Genomic DNA, 24,735 nt, shown 5'->3' on the forward strand with positions numbered 1-24,735 from the left:
AACTTTTTATCTCTCCTAACAAATGAGGTTATTTTTATATTAGCCAAAAGCTTAAAGTACGGTAAATATTTTTAGTTTATAATAGTTTAACTTTTTCAGGCTATTTTAAAAATTAAAGATGTTATTGAGGGTTTTGAACAAATATATTTCGTTCAAAATAGTTACATGAATATCCTTAATTTTTATTTTTCAAACTTTGTAATGTTGATTTGTTTTAAAATAAAAAAGCGTATTTTAAAATGATATAATCACTTTCTAGTGGTATCTAATGATTTTTAAGTCGTTTTGTTAACTATGCATTGTTTATAACTGTATTGATGCCTCCCGTGTGCCACTTCAGATTCTCTTGGTGCACCTCTAACTCCAGTACTGCTGTGAGACACTTCCAAGCAGGCTTCTGACAGCTTCACGTGGAAGCCATTTGATGGCACTCTGTCTTGCTGTCTTCTCTAAAGATCCTCTGACACTGTGGCTTGGGATGCCCACTGGAACCCTTCTGCATCATACATGTATGAAATACACGGGTGGGTTAATGACCTTGGGACCAGACTTGACTAATGGGAGGTGGAAGCCAATAGATAGATAAATAGTTCCCCTTCCTTCTGCTGGGAAGACAGTTCTGAGATGCCTTTCATAATCTTTCTCAGAAAATAGGATTGAGCACTAGTCACCCATAGCAATGGTCAACCCCACATCCTTATGTTAGCTTTCTCTTTTCCCCTTTTCCACTCCCTGACTCCTTCCTCTGGTTCCCTCAGATAACTTCCCAAATATACTTACCTGTATTTGAACATTTGTCTTAGGCTTTGCTTTTTTGTGAGGGGTAAACCCAGCCTATGACAGGTATCAGGAATGGCCTTCAAAAGCAAACCCTCAGGATGGGATTCTGTGACTGCAATATTCATTGAATAGATGACAGTAAAGACCCATAGCTGGTGATAAGTGGGGTAGTGATAACTCCTGGCATGTAGATGTATCACAGTTACTGTAGTGGATTTGCGTGAATAGCAGGTGGAAGGTGAAGTGTTAGGTTATACCGTAGCCGTGACATTACTGTGGAATGGGACTAACGGAAATTATAAAGATGGAGGTGTTCTTTAGCCATTGTTAACTGCTTTGGAAACCTTGAAAAAAGAAAATGGCATAGGTTCATGTTAGCTACTTAAGGCATGCTGTGGAAACCAGAGTGCCTCAATAGCACCTTTCAAGAAAAATCTCATCTCATGCGGATATAGGCCATCTGTGCTGACATTCCAGCCCAAATTTAATAGTAAAGGTGGCAAGGCTGCAAAGGAAACTGAATGCACAGCCTTGATCATTTCCTCCACCAAAGTTAGCATGCCTACAGGAAAAGGAACCCTGAAACATGCAATGGGGACATGTGTGTTGGTGAGCCTGAGAAATATTGAACCCTCAGGTTTTCCTGAACCTTTGAGCTGGCCGAAGCAGTCTCCTCCACGTTGCTAGAGAGCAGTCTGCCCTTGCCTGGAGATCCTGCAAAGACTATTTGAGGCACTTGCATTGCAAGATAATACTTGTTCTCCTTAAGACCCATCCCTGCTATGCCTCATTGACTCTGAACTGGTAACTAGGATCAGATCTCAGCATACCCTTAGAGCAGATATACAGTCCTTCCTATAGGAGGATAGGTTACAATTTGCATGAACTGCAGGTTCTGGTCTAAATGTACTGGAAGAAACCTAGGAAACATGTTTGGGAATAGATCTTGAGGGTGTTGGATCAGGGAGTGGAATATAAGGCTTGACAGGAAAGAGTGACATAGTAGCACTTACTCATGACTCAGGCTTTAATGTCCTGGCAAGGGTATCTGGAGTTGGTCCTAACACATTGCTAGGATAGCATATGGAAGATATGGTAGAAATGCCAGAAGTTATTTGGTATAGTATTGAGGAGGGGGTCAGAAAGTTCAAGAAAACAGCAATGTTAGAATGGATTTGTTGTTTAAAACTGGAGAAGCTACCACTTGACTGTTTTCTTTGGGAAGGCTCAGATGATGCTTGTAACTAAGGCAGTAAGAAATGTAATGGTGAAGAATATACTGGCAACACAGAAGTTCGGCAGTGGCTAACCTCTGCAGGGTAGAGTTGATGGTAGAAGATGCTGCCATGATACTGGGCTCCTTTATATAAGTGTAGATGATGGGATGCAGAAATGTCAAAGGCCAGGTTGTGGAACTTAACTGTCAGAGGCCCAATGGACATAATTAATAGGTACGAAGGCATGGATTGGTGAAGAAGGTTAAGATCATGATGTTCCAAGGGGAAAGATAGAAGCACGGCTGATTAGGATGTTATTTGACTTGTATAACCATGGTTCCTCACTCAATTTCTGAATCTAAGGCAGTTCAGATCTAGAGCCCATTGATGGAAGGGAAAGCCCAGATCCCTTTGAGGAAGGATTCTCAAGTATATATGATTAACATCGCCTTGATGCTTCCCCAAAGGGTCAGTCATTTAACACCATTTACCAGGGTAACTATGCAGTAGAGAAAGAGGAGTATTAAGATTTTAAACCAAGGACTATTGGACAGGATCTGAGCTGATACGGATCCCAAAGGACCCAAAACACCATTATGGTCCTCTGGTTTTATGGAAGCCCAATGATAAATGAAGTCCTGGCCGAAGTCCATCTCAGTGGGTACAGTGGGTCTGGCCACACTCTTTGTTTATTTCTACAGTCCTTAAATATATATAATTGGGATAGATCAACTTAGAAGCTGATATTCTTGCTTTTTGCCCTAGATGCTTCTCAGGTGCTGCAGGCTTGAGTCAGAGTTAATGACCTAAGGGCCTCCCTGACCAATGGGTTATGTAGATATAAAGTCAGTAGGGATATAGAAGACCTGGACAACTATTAACCAACTTGATCTTAGTGACATTTATAGAACACTCAGCCAAATGACAGCAGAATACAGTAGTCCCCCCTTATTCCTGGTCAATATGTTCCAAGACCCCTAGTGGATTCTTGAAACCGTAGATGGTACCAAACCCTATAAATATTACATTTTTTCTATACATACATACCTATGATAAAGTTTAATGTATAAGTTCGGCACAGTAAGAGATTAACAATAACTAACAAAATAGAACAATTATAACAATATACTATAAAAAATTATGTGATAAAAATTTTCTCTCACAATCTTGTTGTACTGTAGCCACATTTCTTCTTGTGATGATGTGAGATGATACAGTGGCTACATGATTAGATGAAGTGAAGTGAATGGCATAGGCATTGTGATGTAGCATTGGGCTACTACTGACTTCCTAAAGATATGTCAGAAGGAAGGTCATCTACTTTGCTCTGTATCAGAACCAGACAAAGACATTACAAGAAAAGAAAATTTCAGACCAATATCCCTCTTGAACATAGATGCAAAAATTCTTAACATTTTAGCAAATCTAATATAAGAATATATAAAAAGGATAATACATCATGACCAAGTGGGTTTTATCCAAGGGATGCAAGGTTGGTTTAACATTTGAAAATTAGCCAGTGTAATTCATCATATTAACTAATTTAATTAACTAATTAATTAACTAATCAATTAACTAATTAAAAAAGAACCACATGATCATCACAATAGATGAAGGAGTATTCGACAAAATTGAACATACATTCATGATAAAAGCTCTCAGCAAACTAAGAATAGAAGGTAATTTCTTCAATCTGATAGAGAGTATCTACTAAAACCCCAGTATCAGTGGAATAGTACTTAGCAATAAGGAGCAACGAACTATTGATACATGTGAAAAAATGGATGAATCTCAAAATAATTATGCTGAATGAAAGAGAACAGAGAAAATGGACATACTGTATGATTTCATTAACATCCAATTCTAGAAAATGCAAACTTACATATGGTGACAGAAAGCAGAATCTGTTCTTTGGGGTAGACATGGGGAGCCAAGTACTATAAAGAGGCATGAGGAAACTTTTGGGGGGGTAAAGGAAATGACTGTTATCTTTGTTAACAGTGAGGATGACTGCAACAGTATATAATATGTTCAGCCATCTAAATATGTACTTTTAATACCTGCAGCTTATTGTATATTAATTATACTTCAATCAAGCAGTTAAAAATTAATGGAGGGGGGCTTCCCTGGTGGCGCAGTGGTTGAGAGTCCGCCTGCCGATGCAGGGGACGCGGGTTCGTGCCCCGGTCCGGGAAGATCCCACATGCCGCGGATCGGCTGGACCCGTGAGCCATGGCCGCTGAGCCTGCGCGTCCGGAGCCTGTGCTCCGCAACGGGAGGGGCCACAACAGTGAGAGGCCCGCGTACCAGAAAAAAAAAAAAAAAAGAATGCAGATAATTTTCTACTGTTATGAAAGGTTTGCCACAAAGGGTAATATCTGCTTATAACCGGATAGATGAGCTATATTAGTTTTTCCCCCTTAATGTGAAAAACGCTGCAACACAAGAGAAGGATCTGACGCTAGGCTGGACCGAGAAATGCTTGTAAAGCTACCAATCTGAAAACAACATTTTCATTAACTAAAGTCATTTTCTCCTTTCCACCTGTAAAAAAGAATGCCGGGATTCTTCTAACTTGGCTGCTTTAAAATTTTAATCACCGCGTACAAATTAGGAAAGGCCACAAAATCCAAGCCACCACCTTATATCATTATTTGATGGCTCGTTAAAGAAGTAGCCATTAGCCCGCAGGTGCTGGGAATACCCGCCCATAAATTTTGCAGGCGCAGTATCCGCGCACTGCCCGCCGGGTGCCTGGCCTTAGCCAGCACGCCCCGCCCTAGGCCCCCAGGCCTTGGTGGTCACGTGAGCGAGGCACCGGCTCGCGCTGAGCCAGTATGAAGGCGCAGCAAAGATTGCGCAAGCGCAGTGTGGGGCCAGAGTGGCCGGGGCACGCGAGGTAAGCTTCTGCACTTGCGTCACGTCCGGCTGACGGCGAGCTGACTGCGAGCCACGGCCTAGGGACGGAGGGCTGAGGGCCCAGCGTGTGGGCCGGGGGCACTTTTCTAGAACTTCTCTGGCGAAAAGTGCGAGGTCAGTAGGAGTCTTTTTGGTAGGTTCGATGGTGGCTGCTTCAGGGACCGTATTTTCACCTCTGGTGGTCTTTAGGGCTGACCAGTATGGGCACGGCCCGTTTCCTGGCCTTCTTGGTCTCCGAGCCGCCGGCGCACTTCTGAGGGTGACAGGCACCCCAGTTGCTGAGTGTGGTGCCGGGAGGCGAAGCCGGCCTGCGAATAACTGAGGCCTGCGTGTTCTGGGTGAAGACAGGGACCTGCAGGCCTGTTGTCGGGTGGAATTTTCTCTTCCCGCAAACTACGTGCCGTTTAAGCTTCGAAATTCCTCCTGAAGTAGGTGTTAAGGAGCGACCTGGACTTAACTTATTCGAAACTCTCAATGTGAATTGGAAGTGCCGTTTGGTAATCCAGGTTTGCAGAAAGTGGGTGCAGCATCACTTCCTTCGTAACCATGTGGAAAAGTCTTTTTTGACCCCTTTAAAAGTAACATTTAAACATTATTCTAGCAGTGGCTTTTTAGATCGTGTGGTGCGATTTCCAAAGTAAACATTTTCATTTTTACTAAGTTTAAGCCAGTGTCTTCCAGTGAAATATAGTTTCCCTGAACAGATTCCAACTTGGTTTTACAAGTTTTTGCGCAATTTAAAAATTACTTTTGGCCAGTATTTGAGGAAGAATCCTTCTTTTAAAGATGTGTTAGTGTATGCGAAAAATTTTTTTTAAAGTTGTAACGAAAATAAGAATAAAGTTTAAAACATTTTTACGACCTTCCCCCCTGCACCCCCATAGGGTTAACTTTTCCCCCCATAGTTGGGAGAGTATTTGGAGCTTTGGTGTAGTGATGTTTAGTTAACTCTTAAATTTCTTTAAAAAATTTTATTGTTTTCCATTTCCTTTAAAAAAATAACATTTATGCATGTAAAGTGCAATCTTCTGGTGTTTTAAGGATAAATTTATAAACTTGTAGACATTTATCTTGAAATATTTTGCAGTTGGGAAAGCAAATTATTTAATGAAAATTATTTTTGAAGGTATGTATAAAGTTTGATTCATTTTGCAGTTTTTAAATGCAGGGTATCTTCAAAAGCAGAAACAACTATGCCTTTTAAATAAAATAGATATGTTTATTTAAAAATTAAATACCAGTCGGAAGCATTTGTTTTACATATGTTTGTAGTGTTTCTTTTTGTTTAAATTATGGAAGTCCTACTCATGTTTGGGGAGGGCATCAATTATTTTAAAAGAGTATGCACATTGTTCTGAAGTATTTATTTAACTGATCAAAGTGTGCATGAATTATACACTTCAATGTAAATTTGTAAAGGTTTGGCTAAAGAGATAATTTCAAAGATAGAAATTGCGTATGATGAAATTGCGTATGATGAAATTGCAAAATACAATATACTGAAAACAATTATTGAAGAAAATATCTTTGGGGTTGTTTTTAATATAGAGTTTAAATTTTGATAACTTAGGACAAAACGTATTTGGAGGAATTCGGACATTATATGGTTTAGTCTTTATTCAGTGTTAATGGACAGATTAATAGAACCTAATTCAAAGTATTGAATTGTTTTAGTTTTTCAGGAATTGTCCAAATGGATGAAGAAGTACATTACAGTAAAGGTACTGACACTAAAAATTATTTTTGGTTGTAAGAACTAGATGATCTTGATTAATTTCTAATTTTCTTTGCATTGTGATTTGGTTTTAGTTGAAGATGTGATTGGAAGTCATGTAGAAGATGCAGTAACGTTTTGGGCCCAGGTAAATAGTAGCCTGGTTGATTTCCTCTCCCACCCTTTCCTCCACTAATCCAGGTCCTCCCCAACAAAAATAAAAATAAAAACCCTGTAATGTATATATATCATTGTTATTCTCAATGCTTAATTTTTATTGAACATTATTTATCACAGGGCATTATTAGAAGACAAATGGTTACAGCTGGAACTTAATACCAGAATTATGAGTAGTATGCTCATAATACCCTGAGTTAAAAAAGAAAACAGCAAAATTGTAGTGGTTTTAGAATTACATTCAATTTAACACATCTAGGCTGCATAAATTACTGAAGATGCTGAAAAACTGTTGTATTTCTGAAGTTACAGCCCCATCTAGAGGTCTCTGATAAGATTGTTTCTTAAGTGATACTAAGTTTTAAAATTTCAGTCATTTTTTTCTATTGGCTTAATTTTGAATTTGAGGTACAATGTTTTTCTGATCATATAATTGGAAGTACTAATGGAACATTTATAATTTTACATTGGCATGCGTCAGGACAGATAAGTTTACTCAGTTTTAAATACAAAGCAAGGCACCAAAGTGCTTATGTTCCAGAATTTAAAAGGTGAATCCCTCAGAGGTACACAATTACTCACTAATTTTTAATTTTGTGAACTACATGATATAGGAGGGAAGGGAGTAACATTTCTCTGTACTTCTACAGCCTGAGAACTCCTTTTTGTACGGGTAGAGTGAATTGGCAATGTGGGAAATAGGATTTATGAGAAGAAAGGTTATAGAAGACATATGATTAACTCAGTGTTCTTAAATCTGTATAGAAAACATTTTAGAAGGGTGATAGTCATAGAAAAATTTTGGCAAATTTGTATCTCTGCTTATGAACATATTTTCTAAAGGTTGCCCACAATGTTCTGGTTCAATGCCCATTGTCTCTGCATTAATAGCACCTGTGACCCTCTCAACATTGTTCCAGGTTGGATGATAAATGATATTTTTAAGCTCATTATGTAGGAAAAACATTTATTATCTTAAATAAGATTTTCAGACCAGCACTGTCTGGTAGAAATACAATGTCAGCCATATAAGTAATTTAAAATTTAGTAGGCACATAAAAAAGTAAAAAGAAATGGGCAAAACTGATTTTAATAAATATATTTTATGTAACTCAGCATATCCAAAATATCATTTCAAAATATAATAAATACAAATGTTACCAAGATAGTTTATTTTCCTTTTTTTCCTATCCAGTGTATATTTTAGATTTCCAGCACAACTTAAATCAGACTAGCCATATTTCAAGTAAGAATTGGCTATTGTATTGGTCATTGCAGCTCTAGACTTTGATTTTTATTGACCTTTATGTGAAGCTGTTGCTTGAATTTGGAACTATGATTTAAACCAGGAGTCAGCAAACTTTTTCTGTGAAATATTAGATAGTAAATATTTTAAGGTTTGTGGGTCTCTTTTGCAACTGTTCAGCTCTACAAAAGCTGCCATTGTAGTGCAAAGGCAGCCATAGACAATACATAAATAAATATGTATAGCTGTGATCTATTAAAATTTTATTTACCAAAACAGGTAGGAGAGCCCATAATTTGCCAACCTCTGATTTCAACCATGAAGTTGAGGCCCCTGTAGAAATTTAAACATATTTCAAAAAGTGAGGAAAAGTATCTTAATTGGATGAAAAGATTAAGTGAAAACTGATAAGGCGTCCATATGAATCGAATGATTTTTTTCGAGAAGCAAATTGTTTGTGCACACATGTGCGAATCCATACCGGAGCCACGTCCTGTATGTGCCCCTTCGACGTTTGTAATAAGAAGTTTGCTCAGTCGACTAACCTGAAATCTCACATCTTAACACATGCTAAGGCCAAAAACAACCAGTAAGAAAAAGAGAGAAGACCCTTCTCAACCTTGAGAAGCATCTTTCAGGAGTGTGATTGGGAATAAATATGCTTCTCCTTTGTATATTGTTTCTAAGCAAGAATTTTAAAAATGAATCCTACATATCTAAGGAACATCTTTTGATGTTTGATAAAGTTTTGATATATTTTGATAAAGTAGTGAAAATCAAAGAAAAAAACTTTAGTAAGGTGACATTGCTAAGATGCTCTATCTTGCTCTGTAATCTCATTTCAAAAACATGGTATTTTTGTAAAGTGTGGTCCCAACAGGACAATTCATGAATTTCACATCAAAAGACAGTTCTTTATACAACAGCGCTAAAAATGGGAGGACTTCTTTTCACATTCTTATAAATATGCAGCTCACCTGTTGCTTACAGTTGTTTTAATTTTGTATTTTTCAAGTGTGCATTTTGTACACTTTGTGGGGATAGGCTTACTGTGTGTGATTTTTCTGGAGGTTGATAATTTTGCTTTAAGTAGGTTTTCTTTAAAAGAATGGGCAGTTGCATGCAGGTTTCAAGAGTATTTTCTGTTAAAAAAAGTTATATAGGCTTTGTTTGCTATCTTAATTTTGGTTGTATTCTTTGATGTTAACACATTTTATGTAATTGTATGGCTGTATTGAATCATATAATATCAAATATTAGAAGTGATTTAATAGTGTTAATCAATTTAAACCCACTTTAGACACTTTTTTTTTCTGAAAAATACTGCCAGATGCTGATGTTCAGTATAATTTCTTTGCCTGTTCAGTTACAGAAAGTGGTGCTCAGCTGTAGAATGTATTGTACTTTTTAACACCAGTTGTGTACATCCTGTGTAACAGGAAGGGCGACAATAAAATAGTAATCCTACAGAAAGAATGTGGCAGGAGAGAAAAGATGCAAAATTTAACATTTAATTAGGTTGGGATAGGGTGAGGATGAAGAGTAAATAGAGATTTAGAAACACGTGGAGGCAGGTCAAGTTGAAGGTTTGCTCACATATAGTCTCTGTTTTTCTACCACTATGGATTTCTGCCATTTAAGCCATTTACATGAAAACACTTCAGAAATTTTGGTAGGCCTAGTTTGATAAGTGGCAGTTGAAGGAATCTTAAGTGTTTGACCTTTGAAAAAAAAGAGCTTCCATTTATGCTAGTCCATATACCTACAAAATCTAATTATGTAAAGTACTTTGGTGTATTTTGAACTTTAGCGAGCTCATTCCAGCAGTTTATTTACAAAGGCTGCTTCAAGTGTGTCTTGGGGTCAGTTTAAATTCACTTCCCATTTTTACTGTTTATCAGTACTTATATTCATCATGATGTCATTTGAACTGCTCTTTCAGAGTTTATTTTGTTACAGAGATAATCATGTTCTTTCTAGTCTTATTGAATATGTTATTGATATATATATTTTTTATTTTGTTTTTTTGAATTTTATTTAACTTACTTTTTTTATACAGTAGGTTCTTATTATCTATTTTATACATATTAGTGTATACATGTCAATCCCAATCTACCAGTTCATCCCACCCTCCGTCCCCCCGCCCCCCCCGCCCCCCGCTTTCCCTCCTTGGTGTCCGTACGTTCTCTACATCTGTGTCTCTATTTCTGCCTTGCAAACCAGTTCATCTGTACCATTTTTCTAGATTCCACATATACGCGTTAATATACAATATTTTTCTCTTTCTGACTTGATGTTATTGATGTATTTTTAAAGAACATATATATATATATTTAACAGTTTACTTTGAAATAACTTTAGACTTACAGGAAAGTTGTAAAATTAATTTCTTTATACCCTTCACCTAGCTTTCCTTGTTGCTAACATTTTACATAACCAAAGTACAAGGGTCAAAGTCAGGAAATTAACATTGGTACAATGCTGTTAAATCTTAACTACGGCCCTTATTCAAATTCCACCAGTTCCCCGTCCCTGCCTTGCCTTTTTTTTTTGTTTCTATTCCAGGATCTAATTCAGGATCCCACCTTATATTTAGTTGTCATGTATCCTTAGTCTCTTCCAACCTTTGATAGTTCCTTTATTTATACTTATTTTTCATGATTTTGACATTTTTAATGAATTCTGGTCAGTTTTTATTTGTTTATGATTTCTCCTAAATAGATTGGCAGTAATACTACAGAAGTGATGTGTACTGAAAGTATGTCATATTGGGGATTTATGATGTTGTTATATTTCACTATTGATGATGTTAACCTTGATCCACTTGGTTAAGGTGGTAACTGCTGGGTTTCTTAATTGTAAAGTTACTGTGTTTCCTTTTGTAAGTAATAAGTGTTTTAAAGGGAGATGCATTGAGACTATCTAATCTTGTTTCTCTTAAACTTTTTACCCACGAATTTTTTATTTATTGCTATGGGCTTTGCCTAATGATGGTTTTCTATTTTCCTCATTCCTTCTACATTTATTAATTGGAATTCCTCTTTAAGGAAGAGCTATTTCCTCTCCAGCATTTATGTATTTATTTATTCAATTATTTATATTAATATAAAACCATGGGTATTTATTCCATGGATTATAATCCCATACTATCATTTATTTTGTTGTTTAAATTGTTCCAGCTTTGGCCAATAGGAGATTGTTTACATTAGCTACTGTATCCTTTAAAATGCACCCATTCTTTTTTTTAATATTACTTTACTTTCTGGCATCACCAGATGTTCCAGGATCATCTTTTATTTCCCTGTCCTAGCCCTGGATTCAACCACTCTCCAAAGAACTCCTGTTCCTTTCATTGGAGAATGGTGTTTAAAAATCAAGATCTGGGCACTAGGTGTGCTTATTGCTACTTGAGTGTCATTGTTTCTAGGCTCTCTCAGTGGACAGAGATAGGAACTATATATATATTTATAAATATACTATATAAGTACAAATATATAACTAACACATATACACATCTGTATCTCTGTGTGTCTCTTTCATATATGCATATATTCACACACAAACGTATACACATGCACACATATATGTGTGTTTGTGTATATGTGTGTGTGTATGTACACACACACACACACACACGAGTTCATACTGATACTTTCCAATTGTAATCTAACACTGCAGGTTCATTCTAGCCTTCTTTCCTTATTTGTAATTTCTCTCTCCCTGCTTTCATTATCTAGAACATATTTACTTACTTGTTCAGTCCTAGTATACACCTAAAGTAGTTTCAAAATTGTTAGCCCATGCCCCTGTGAGAAATAAATTTACTAACTAGATTACAGTATTTATATACAGAGAACCTGTACATTTGGAAATTGTTTTTACATCTGTTTCCTTTACAACAACAAATATGTGAGAAGATCCATGTCATTTGACCAAAATATGGTATCTATTTTGAGCAATTAGAGCTAAAGTAGAACCCAGAGACAACTGTTTAAAGTTACCTCTTAATATGATATTAATAATATTTGGTATCTTAGTTTGAATTCCAAATAATTTGAACTCATTGAGAAGTAAAAATTTTCTATAGCCTAGTTCCATTTCTTACAAAGAACTTTTTTGAATTATGAAAAAATAATGACATAAGAATTGATTTAATTTCTAATGCTCCAAAACCTTTTAAGTATTATGCATAGTAGAACCCTCATTTGCATAACACTGTCAAATAATATTTTACTGAATCTTATACTATATCTGTTCTTCCTTCTAGAGTATCAGTAGAAATAAGGATATTATGAAGATTGGTTGTTCACTGTCTGAAGTCTGTCCCCATGCCAGTTCAGTTTTTGGGAAACTTGATCCAAAGAAGGTGAGCCATATTCTTGGGTATAATTATTCTATCTTTCTTATTAGCTTTCCTGTGTCTCAGATTTTATAGTTTTTGGAATTTTTAATATATTTGAAAGGAAGAGGCAAGTTTTTAGAATTTGTATAAACTACAGTCATAATAAGTTTACTTTTTCAAAAATACTTATGAACTATCTGCTAGGTACTGGGCACTGTGTTAAGCATTAAGTATACAGTGGTGAACAAAATAGAATCCTTGCCCTTGACACTGATTCATAAAAATTTGTAAGAGACATACTTATGGAGAACAGTTGGACAATATATATATGTACATATATTTTTTAATTGACATATAACTTACAGTGAAGAGTGTATCTCTTAATCTCTTGATGAATTTTTCATATCTATGCATCTGTGTGATCACCACCCAGATCAAGATACAATTTTATCACCCTAGAAAATTCCCTTAGGCCCCTTCTCAGTCAATTCTTGGTCAGTAGTCCCCTAACAAAGGTAATCATTATTCTGACTTCTATCACCATAGGTTCATTTGCCTGTTCTTAAATTATACAATATGTACTCTTTTGTATATGTCTGGCTTGTTCAACGTAATTTCTGAGATTTATCCATATTATTGTGTGCATCTATATTATTGTGTGTTTGTTCTTTTTCAAGCTATGCAGTATTTCACTGTATAAATATACCAAAATTTATCTGTTCTCCTTTGATGGGCGTTTGGAGTGTTTGTAGTTTTTGGCTACTGTGAATGAAACTGCTGTGAAATCCTTATACAAGCCTTCTAATGGATATTTTAACTTATTTCTTTTTTGTATATACCTAGGAGTAAAATTGCCAAGTCATGGGGTAGGCATGTTTCACTATAGTAGGTACTGGCCAATCAGTTTGGAAAAGTATTGAACCAGTTTGCATCCTTACCAGCAAAGTATGAGAGTTCCAGTTCCTCAGTGTCCTCACCAACCTTTCTCATTGTCAGTCTTTCTAATTTTAGCCATTTTGGTGGGTGTGTATTGTTATTTTGTGATTTTAATTTCATTTTCCTGAGGAGTACTAAGCTTAAGCATGCTTTTCAGGTTTTATTACCCATTTGGATATCCTGTTTTGTGAAGTACCTATTTAGATCTTTTCCCAGTTTTCAAGGTTGTTTGTCTAGATTGATTTGTAGGAAGTTCTGTACAATTGGCCCTCCATATCCATGGGTTCCACATCCATGGATTCATCCAATTGTGGATCAAAAACATTCCAAAAAATTTTCAGGAAGTGGAAGAGTATTGGGAAGGAAGTCTTACTCTTTACCTCTTTGGGTATACTTTGATTTTCTTTTAATAATGTGCCTTTATTTAGTTTTATTTAAAAATAATTTTAAACCCCAATGACATATATAAAAAGGTATAAAAAGAAATTTAGAAGGAAGAAAGGATTGTAGCTTGGAGCTGAGCATCAGAATGGATAAGATAATGCAATTTGTAAAGATTTTAGGGTTTATTTTAAACATCCTTGTAGTCTGTGACTGTGTTTAATAGTATTATGAGTTAAGACATATCCGTTTTTCCTCTGTTGAATGCAAAATAAATTACTTACTTTACAAAAAAGTCAACCTATTGTCAGTAATAGACTTCTCATTATAAATGATTACTTAGCCACCTCTGATTATCTGTGAATGGATTATACTGTGTAAATTTTCTTTAGTGATTGAGTAGTTCTCTTCCTCTTACCATGTAGTCAGGACATGGGGTGTGAATTGTGGAGTTGTGAGAGAAGATTGGGACTAGGCACAGTGGGAATGACTATATAGTTCTGACTGTGCTCTCAAGACAAACCTGTTTGGGATAGATTTGTATTTATGATGGTGGTTGTGATTATTCACACTAACAGAGGCAAGGACCTTAGATTGCTCAGTTTGGTTGGGTTCGAGCTCTATTTCTAGAGGTATCCCCACCCCTACCTAGACTGGGTTACAATGATACACCATTTCTGTCACTTGCCTTGTATTGAATTGTTAATTTTATTGGTATATATTACAAAATCGTAACTAACGGTAATGTGATCTTTTGCAAGGTTTGAAATTGGATAGGACGGTTGATGATCAGGTATTTCTGCTACTAAACCTGTTTGCTTGCTGAAAAATGAAGTAAGATGGCTAGGAGAGGGTACCATGCCACTTGTGCTGTCTCTTGCCCTTCAGTTGTTGAGTGTTAGCTGAGGGAACCAAAGTTAAGTGGTAATTGAACACACCTGTCCTTTGTAGCATTTGCTTTCTTAGCTATCCATTTGTGTGTCTAAGTTGATTTGTACTTTGTTGCTTTGAGGAGTTGAGGATTTTTACATTTCACCCTCTGTATTCCTTTTGCTTTAAAATCTGTGAATTTGTCCTAGTTCAGAGTGATAAATTAATTTTATACTCCATCACTTAAAGCCATGCTCCTCAACCTTTTTTTCATTATGCCCTTCTAAGGCATTTTTTTCCCTAATGGGTCTCCTCTCTGCAAGACATTTTAACACCACAGATACACTGGATATCTGTTTATGTTGTCAGGTAGGGTTGAACTTTGGAGGACTACAAACCACTGTAATATCTAAGATTCTCCTCCATGCTCCAAGAACCAGTTTTTACTCCCATGGGGATAATATTTCTCCCATTGAGAATGTATTATTTAAAGTGGTTATCAACCTGGGGTTACTTTGTATCTTCCACTCCCACCCCCGGGAGACATTTGGCAATGCGTGGAGACATTTTTGCTTGTCACAACTGGAGGGAGTGTTATTGGCATCTTGTACATAGAGGCCAGGGGGTGAAGCTGCTAAACATCCTACAACGCATATGACAGAAGACAGCCTCCGTCCCCCGACCAAGGAATTATCCTGTCTCTAATGTCAGTAGTGCTGAGGTTGAGACACTGACTTAAAGTATGTAAATTTTTCTCTTTGTTCTCTATTAAACATAATTAAATTAAAATATAAATTTAAAATATATGAAGGTTCAGTATGAAGGATATTATCTAATGTAATTTATTTACTTATATTTACAATAACACTGAAATCTTTCTGTATAAAGTAAAAAAGTGTAAGAATCTTTCTTGTCTGGTTGGACATAGGGATCCTACCATGGTTGAGAATTAGACTTAAGTGGCATGTACTTGGCATGTTTGTGTTTTAAGAACAATTAATTGTACCAGTTATGTCTTCAGACATCAAAACAGCATGACTTTAAGTCTTTGATGCTTGGGCCTTTTTTTGAGTTTTCTGTTTTTATGTCTTTCGTCTTCTCTCTCCTGTTTTTTGGAGAGGCAGAAAAACATAATGAACTCTGAAGTCAGTTGCCTGAATTTGAATCCTGGTTCTGCTGCCTACTAGTTTATGACTTTGGGCATATAATGGTGAAAACAAAGTACCTGCCTCATAGGGTTGTTATCTATACATGCTTATTTGTGTATAGGAAGTCCTTAATAAATGCTAATTATTATTCTGATCTACTTAGCATTAAATTCATTAAAATGCCAAATAATTTTACTTTCTTTTTCTCTTTGTAGATTTATGGAGGATTATTTTCTGAAGATAAATGTTGGTACAGATGCAAAGTACTGAAAATAATCAGTGATGAAAAGGCAGGAACAAGTGTTCAATTTTTTTGCTCTGAGGAATATTTATTTTGGTTCCAAAATTTGATGCTTATTTAGTTCTTCATTGCTTATTCATAGTAGTAATAAAATATGGTTGAATGAACTTATAAACTGATTAAAACATAAATTTTTCCCCGTAGAGAACACAAAAGAAATGAATTGCTTAAAAAAATACAAGTCAGATTCAGGAATATTCTTCTGATTTTAAGTTGTTGTATAATCACCCCAGATTATCCAAGTATAGATTACATAATTTGTGATTATTTTTGGTGACCAGTTGGTCCTTTGTACCTCAGTTCTTAATAATTATGTTTGATTCTTGCTGAGTAACTTAAAAGTTCATTCTATTAAGGTTGAGTAGGAAGAGAATATTTGATTGATCCTGAAGTTATGGTTATCTTTTACTTAGTTGATGTGCATATTGTTAATAATGAAGATTGGCTTGCCACTTTCTCACGCCTTGGTTAAATGTGATGAATTTTCTTTGCATTTAGCTATTTTGTTTTTTACGTTGTGAAATTGTGGGAGATTTTTAAGGGAATTTGTGGAGATAGGATTCTGAGTAGCTGTTTGCTGGCAATTGCACATTGCAGGCTCTGTAAAAGCATCTCTGTAGGGTTTCTTTTACTGTTTTTTTCTGTGTCCACTTTCCTGGACTTAAAATATTTTATAATATGTATGTTTTGTAAATATTGTTCTTGGTGTAATAAGAAGGTAAGGTGAAACACCTTGAGTAATGTTCCAAATATCTTTAAAAAATCTCATGATTTATTACTGTCATGGGTAGTGGTTTATCTTAGTGAAATAGACCTTTTCTCCACAGTTTGACAACTGGAGATATATTTTGTGTTTGCTTTTGGTTTGGCTGTAACTTTTTTAAATTAAAGGACGAGATGGCTTTTGACCTTGTAATAAACTATTTTTCTTTTTTACCTTTTATACAGATATAGAGCTGGAGGTAAGGGTGAATTTGATTCATTTCCAGGATCTAACAGTTAGAGTAGGCTTAAGTTTATCAAAGAAAGTTTCATAACTTTGCCTTTATTTTCAGATTTTATTGTTTCCAACTTGAATTTAAGAAGGTTGATTGATTTTGAAGGTTGATTGATTTTAACATTTGAGATAGGAGAGAGTCATAAGTTTCACAGATTTATGTTTTATTTAAATACTATTGTTTAAAAAAAATCAAAATGAGAAATGGTACTGTTGGAAATAGTAGTTTGGTACTGGTTGAACTAGTACCAAATATAGAAATCCTCGGGATCTCATGGACTATGGATTTTCTATATTTTGAGGATATTGCTGGAGCTCTCATTTCTGAATGCATTTTGTCAGTTTCAAGTAAAATGCTATCATGATTTACAGGTAGTTAACAGAAAGCAGCAAATGGGTAGTTTCTTTGGAGATATTTAATCTAAGTTCTGTATTAGCATTTCTCTCATTTTTTTCCAGTATCTGGTGAGATATATTGACTATGGAAATAGTGAAATTCTAAGTCGATCTGATATAGCTGAGATTCCTTTAGATCTACAGTTTTCTAGTGTTGCCAAAAAGTATAGACTTTGGGGACTACAGATTCCTTCTGGCCAAGAAGTTACCCAGTTTGATCAGGCAAGTCAAAGATTGTAAATATTTTTGCTAATGAAAGTAAAACTATGTGCTGGAAACGCAGTATAAGTGTGCTAAAAATCCATTAATTTTCTTTGATGTAAAAGCTTGTATAAATTAATGAAAAATATGAAATTATAAAATAATTCACAGACAATTATTTATTTGTGCTCATCTTTGCTAGGTAAACATTCTTGATCAGATAAGACTAGTGTGTGTGTGTGTGTGTGTGTGTGTGTGTGTATGTATGTATATGTGCACACATATAATAAATGTAAGTAGTTTCTTCTGATGTGAAAGCTTCAAAGGATAGTCTCTTTTATGATGGAGAGAATGATGAATCTAATTATTTTGTTTTTTGCTTTTGCGAAAGTATTTATTAAATAAAAGTGCTCTTTAATCTAGCCCTGGCGATAAATATCACAAATTTGAAATTAGTGGAGTTGTAAATTAATTAGGTTGTATTTTTTTGGCAGAGGCTCATACTGTTCGATATAGTAATTGGCAGTGATGTTCTGCTAATCTAGACTACTGTTTGTATTCGTTTCCATTAAATTTTGGGTTAGCAACCTAACTCTGGAAGACCTCTAATAATTTCAGCAGTAGTCTTAACAAGAATCCTACCTCCTTTTAAATCTGTGCAACAGTGATGTTCTTTTGGTAGCTGATACTGCCATTGAGGGAATATCACATTGCAAAGTAATCAGATTTGTATTGTATATTTAGCAGCTCAAATGACTTATTTGGAAATAATTTAATCAGTACTAGAAGGAACAGTAAAATTTTTTTTTTTTTTTTTTTTTTTTTGTGGAACGCGGGCCTCTCACTGTTGTGGCCTCTTCTGTTGCGGAGCACAGGCTCCGGACGTGCAGGCTCAGCGGCCATGGCTCACGGGCCCAGCCGCTCCGCGGCATGTGGGATCTTCCCGGACCGGGGCACGAACCCGTGTTCCCTGCATCAGCAGGCGGACTCTCAACCACTGCACCACCAGGGAAGCCCAGGAACAGTAAAATTTGAAAACCTTCTCTTTTTGTTGTTTTTAGAATCTTTTAGGCCGTTGGGTGTAGTTTTGTCTGCACTATAGTTACTTATAAGAAATGCTTCTGTACTTTAGACTCTCATAAATAGAGTAAAGCATAGATATTATTGTAAAATTATACCCTAAATTTTTGGTTTAAAATCTAAAATTTATTACTTTTTTTTAATATAAATATTAAAATACCTTGACCAAGGTAGAGGCTTGTTTTGAATTTCTTGCATGCCTAGAACCTTGGAATTTTAAATTTACAGACCTTAGAATTCATCTGCTCTCATCTTATTGTTTTGCAAATAAAGAAGTTGGGTCTACAACAATTAAATAAGTTATTTAAAGTCATAAAGCTAATTAGGGCTGAGCTAGGGCTAGAACTCAAGTCCATTGCTGTTCTCGTAGTAAGGTGATATAAAATTTATGTAGATTGAAACAAACATGAATCAAAGAAAATGTCACTTTCAAAATTTATTTTTGGAACTGAAGAAATAAACTTCAGTATTGAGAATGTTTTATGTGCTTCATAGATTCTTAATAGATGGTATTATTTGTATTTGCATGCTTACATTCAATAAAAAGACTATTCATTGGAGTTGAACTAATTAGCAAACTGAATGTTTTCTGGAAAGAAATGGTTATTCTTGAGTGCCTCTGCTTAGAAAGTCCACGTTTAGCCATTAATTCTCAGCTGAAGGTTCAAGTGTAATTTCTTATAAGAAGTCTTTGCTGATACCCACCATTCATTCTCCTGCAGCTGTTTTAGTTCAGTGTATAGGCATGTAGAGGTGTAATTTTTTTCCTCCCCCCACAAGATGGTGAGCTTGGTAGAGACAAGACTGTCTTGGTAGAGACAAGTATTTTATTCCTTTTTTATGCCTAATCTCCCTGCTTCTGCCTGTTAGGTGTTAGATGAGCATCCAGTTTATCTAGCATTTGAATGGATGAATGGATAAGTAGGGATTCAGTTAAAATAAAAAAAATTTAAAAAAAAGAGACGTCCAGAGGGTGTCCTGGGCACTGAAATACTTTCAACACATTTTAAACCAACACTTCCACACCTATGCTGAAGCACAGTTGAAACTGTAACTCAAAATGGTGGTAAAAATTGCTGAAGATCAAAGAAGATTAAATTATGTCCTAAATGCCTTTCTTACTTTGAAAATTTTCATGTAGAATCATGCAGTGAGAGGTAGAGATTGGAATATGGGTTTAACAGTTTAAAGGTCTTTTAACCTGTTTTCTAATATATCCAGACAAGGTTGGGTAGACTAAGAAAGCAAGTGATGCTTTCCTATTTCTGAATAAAGCTTTTTGTTAGTATTTAGGAGAACTCAGATTTTATTCCAAATTCAGGGTTCTACCTGTAATTATATATGATTCAGGGAGAATCTGGTTGAACAGTTTTGTACTAATTGTGATTAATGACCATAACTAAAAAGAATTTGACTTCAGAGAAAAGTCTGAAAATCAGGTTTATGTGTAAAAATTTCTAAATAAACAGTATACCTTTAGAACATTCAGCTTTAGGTAATTGGAACTTTTGTAAAAAGTAGATTTATTTCCACTTAAATTCATATGTTGCCCAAGGACAGAGTTTCTTGAAGTGTTAAGTATTAAGAATTTCACATATTGCAGCAATAATTTTCAGACACTGTCACTTCCATTAAGATTGGTTAGGGGTGGAAGTTATACTTGAATTTTAGATAGACTTTCAACATTAAGGGTTGAAATTAAGGTTTTTTTAATGAAAGAGGTTAACTAAAAACTATATTCTGATTGATCAAAATCTTAGATATATTTCAGTGAATTATATTTTGAGTTTGTTAGCTTTGCCTGCTTGATCTCATTTTTTGGTGATACATTCTGGACCGTCTTTGCTTTCTATTGGTGTTCTTGGTGAATTCAAGTATCTCAATATGTGTGTATTTAAAATTTTTATGATTTGAAAAATTTATTAAACCTGTGTTTTTGGTAACTTAGAATACTTTGTCATTTTGGCTTACGGATTAAAAAATTTCTTTTTTCTTTTTGGTAGTGATTGTTGGTGATCCTTGAGCCTATGTAGTTTGAATCTCCTGTACCCTTTCAGATGCATCCTTTTAGGCTCAGGAGTTCTTAACCTGGGCTTAAAATATATCATGGCGAAATAATTTTCTTTGTAGTTCTCCTTATGTTTATGTTATACATTTAAAAACATTTTTCCAAGAAGGATTCCAAAGGGTTCACCAGATCGATAAAGGAGCCCATGGCATGGAAAAAGTTAAGAACTCCTACATAGATCTCCCTTCTACCCGCTATACTACCATATAGTTAAAAAGGAAATAGTTACTCCCTATCAATATTATTTAGTTTCTTGTACCTTGAACATTTTTTTTCTTTTTTTTTTTTTAAATGTGACTAGCTTGTATTTTCTGGTTTTTAATTTGTTCTTTATGCTCGTGTTGCCTGGATTATTATTGGTATGATTACCTATTCGGTTTTATTTGCATAAGCTTTATTGTTTGTCATATTTACCTAGTGAGAATATAGCTAAAAATAAAGCTTCTCCCTAAGAGAGTTATGGCCCATAAGATTAATTACATCAGGGATTCCAAGGAAGATATGAAACAAGATATTTTTGTCTCAAATTTATACTTTATATATTCTGAGAAATGATTCATTTCCTCTATAGGATGAAAGTTAGGTAAGGAATTTAGAGAAATTTGGGAAGAGAGGAATAGTTATCAAATTGGATCATATCAAAGTAATTTTAGGAGTTCAGATTTCTGGAGATGTAAGCAAGTTCTTATTAAAATTAAATCTCAAGATATCTTCAATTCTAAATATGTTTTAGGTATGTCTTTGCTCAGTGCTGTGCAAAGTTATAATTTAGTTATAACTATAATTATAGTTATATAATTATATAATAGTTATAGTTAATTAGTTAAACTAGTTAGTTAAACTATTACATAGTTAATTATATAATAGTTATAGTTAAATAGTTAATTATATAGTTATATAATTATAGTTATATAATAACTATATAACTATAATTTAGTTATAATCTATAACTAAATGTTATCAAGTACCTAATTACTCACATGTCTTCTCATATGCCAGTTATACAGGTATTGCTCCCTCAGACAAAATTCTATTTAAGAGAGTTTTAATTTAGGAATTTCTAACATCTCATATTTCATAATTGCAGTTTGTTGATTTTTTAAAAAAATTGTTGATGTTTTATGCCTTGAGTTTCTGTTTTCTGCTTCTGCTCTTGTCTTACTTTGAAATGAGAGTACCTGATTAGGCCTATAAAATGATTTTTAAAGTTTTGTTGAATTTGAGCATTTTTTCTAGATACCAAAATTCATTTTTATGTGGTGTAGCTCCTCAGGGCACCATTATATGTAGTTAGGGCCAAAATGTCAACAGAATCTGCTTGGTTTAAAAAAATTATTCTAGGGTATTTAATTGGTACACATTTAACAACATATAAATATGGCTGCCTATACTGGTCTCAGCTCTACTTCTGGAAAGGATTTTAGCAAGTGTGTAATTGGAATATAGTCATACACATGCAGAAGTATATTTGCATTTAGCCAACAACAAGGTAAGACCACTTATACAGAGATTTCAGAATGAGGAAATACGATCTTTGGAAAAACTAGGTAGAAACAAAATAAGTGGAGAAAAACATGTTGGTGTAGCTGGTTTATGTCTTCTTTTTTTAATCTTTCTTAGGGCAGAATCTTTTTGGGGAGCTTGATTTTTGAAAAGCAAATAAAAATGAGAATTAAAGCAACCTATCAAGATGGAACAGTTATTGCTCAGGCTGAGTATGGCAGTGTGGATATAGGGGAAGAGGTGGCTAAGAAAGGATTTGCAGAAAAATGCAAACTTACTTCCAGCACTAACATCTGTGAGGAAAAAAAATCGGATCCTGGTCAGCTTGTCCTCAGGAACCTCAAAAGCCCCATTCCTTTGTGGGGGCATAGCTCAAACCAGTCACCTTTCATCAGGCCAAAGGACCACTTAAGTGGGAGGCTGTCTCTTGACTTGAAGAGTGAAAATGATGCAGGAAATCATGTGACATTTCCAAAGTAAGACTACGTTGGAATTTTTAGTCTTTACTAATTTCTGATGTATGGTGTAAGCCCTTGTCATAGTAGAAGTCAAGGCTTACGTTTTTGGAGTCCTCAACTATGTCAGTGATTCTGAGGGATGATACTGATTATTTCTGTTTTTCTCAAGCAGGTATTCCTCTCCTCTTTAGCAGGAATATTTTAATTAAAAGCCATTTTGAAAGAAAAATCATTCTTGAATTGTTTGAAGTTCACATACCAACTCTTCATTCCAACTCTTTCGAATACATTTATTAAAAATAAAAATCTACCCCTAAATCTAAACGATTCAGCCAAGAGCCAGAATTTCAGATAAACTTGAAGTTTTTCCTTTGGCTTTAAGAATATTTTAATGAGTTTTAGGGAATTGCCTTTCCTTTTTAACAAAAGAGAGGCTCTTTGTTCTTCCTGTGAAAATGTACTGTGGTAGAATTTGATTATTACCAAAGGTGTTCACTTTTTAGATAATTTTGAAATATAAACTTGAAGCAAAAAGCCAGGTTTGATGTTTACCAAACCATTCTTATACTTCTGTATCATGATCTAGGCCATGATGCCATGTCTTGGGTAATATAGCTGTTTTTTGGGACCTTATCAGTACTCTAGGAACTAAACTGTCAGATGGAGTGGAGGTGATGGGGAGGAGGGATTGGAAGAAACTGATACAGAAATGCTTTTTACTGTATTTCCTGGAGTTGATATTGCTGTGAAGAAGTTGGAATATGTATTCTTTGAGATTTGGAGGTATTGTTTTTGAAGTGTTTCTTCAGTTATAAAATCTAGTTTGCATTAAAAATATTTTTTAATGTTGAATTAGGTAAAGGTTTTAGATTAGTTTCCAAAATTAACTTTAAGGTATATCATGCTAAAAAAAACCCAAGAGAATTTTAGGGTTTGATCCCTGTAACACTTGCACAGTTTGTTTTTTACAATGAGTGAATTTGTTTTTAATAGGGAAAATTTGGCTGTTGGTGGCTTTAATTTTGGGTTGAATGTCAGCCTGGCAAAAATTAAGCAGGACCAGAAACTGATTGAAGAAAATGAAAGGCTTAAAACAGAGAAGGAGGTTCTTCTTGAAAGGTATAAGGCATTAGAATTGAAAGTAGAACAGACTGTCCAGGAGCTGCAGGTATGGTATGTTCAATGGCGTAAGGTAAAGAATGATGAACTGGGAAATCCTTATATTCATTTGCTTTTATTTTTTGTTTAATTTTCTGTCTCCTTTCCTTTCCTTCCCTTCATCTCCCCATTCTTTATTCTCTCCTTTTTTTTATATTTGTCTATAGATATTTTTCTTATGCTACAAGCTAATCATCTTTGGATTTCATTGGATGTTTGAGAGATTAATAATTTCTCAGTTACATTTCCTCTTATGTTCTTTAAAATTTTTAACTATGGAAATTTTCAAACATTTTATTTATTTATTTAATCTATTATTTATTTTTGGCTGCATTGGGTCTTTGTTGCTGTGTGCGGGCTTTCCCTAGTTGCGACGAGCGGGGGCTACTCTTCGTTGTGGTGCGCAGGCTTCTCATTGCGGTGGCTTCTCTTGTTGAGGAGCATGGGCTCTAGGCACGTGGGCTTCAGTAGTTGTGGCTCGCGGGCTCTAGAGTGCAGGCTCAGTAGTTGTGGTGCACCGGCTTAGTTGCTCTGTGGCATGTGGGATCTTCCTGGACCAGGGATCGAACCTGTGTCCCCTGCATTGGCAGGCAGATTCTTAACCACTGAGCCACCAGGGAAGTCCCTCAAACATTTTAAAAAGAGAGAATTGAATAATTAATACTTATGTATTCATCACCCAGTTTTTACAATTATTAAATACCCAGCAGTCTTTTTTAAAATCTACTAATTTTAAAACAAATCCCATTCATAATATTTTAATGTATGTGCTTTTGTACGTCTCTCTAATAGAAAAGAACTTCAAAAAAGACATAACCAGGGCTTCCCTGGTGGCGCAGTGGT

The 24,735-nt window shown here is 35.1% G+C and overlaps 1 protein-coding gene across 2 annotated transcripts in view; it reads left to right on the forward strand.

Annotated features, from left to right (window-relative positions):
* Positions 1 to 4,834: 4,834 nt before the first annotated feature.
* STK31 (serine/threonine kinase 31) overlaps positions 4,835 to 24,735 on the forward strand; it is a gene marked incomplete at both ends in the record, with an annotated part of 86,200 nt that continues 66,299 nt past the window's right edge. Inside the window, 8 exons of one of the 2 annotated variants that reach the window (XM_082847016.1) lie at positions 4,835 to 4,896; positions 6,591 to 6,637; positions 6,726 to 6,778; positions 12,321 to 12,419; positions 15,946 to 16,020; positions 17,488 to 17,646; positions 22,394 to 22,752; positions 23,728 to 23,902. In XM_082847016.1, the coding sequence (XP_082703142.1) occupies positions 4,835 to 4,896; positions 6,591 to 6,637; positions 6,726 to 6,778; positions 12,321 to 12,419; positions 15,946 to 16,020; positions 17,488 to 17,646; positions 22,394 to 22,752; positions 23,728 to 23,902 (1,029 nt within the window). Of the gene's footprint in view, positions 4,897 to 6,590; positions 6,638 to 6,725; positions 6,779 to 12,320; positions 12,420 to 15,945; positions 16,021 to 17,487; positions 17,647 to 22,393; positions 22,753 to 23,727; positions 23,903 to 24,735 lie in introns of those variants that run through there. The other variant, XM_082847017.1, reaches the window with a different exon arrangement.

This window comes from Leucopleurus acutus, assembly GCF_964270905.1.
Source record: "Leucopleurus acutus genome assembly, chromosome: 9".
Lineage (NCBI taxonomy): Eukaryota > Metazoa > Chordata > Mammalia > Artiodactyla > Delphinidae > Leucopleurus > Leucopleurus acutus.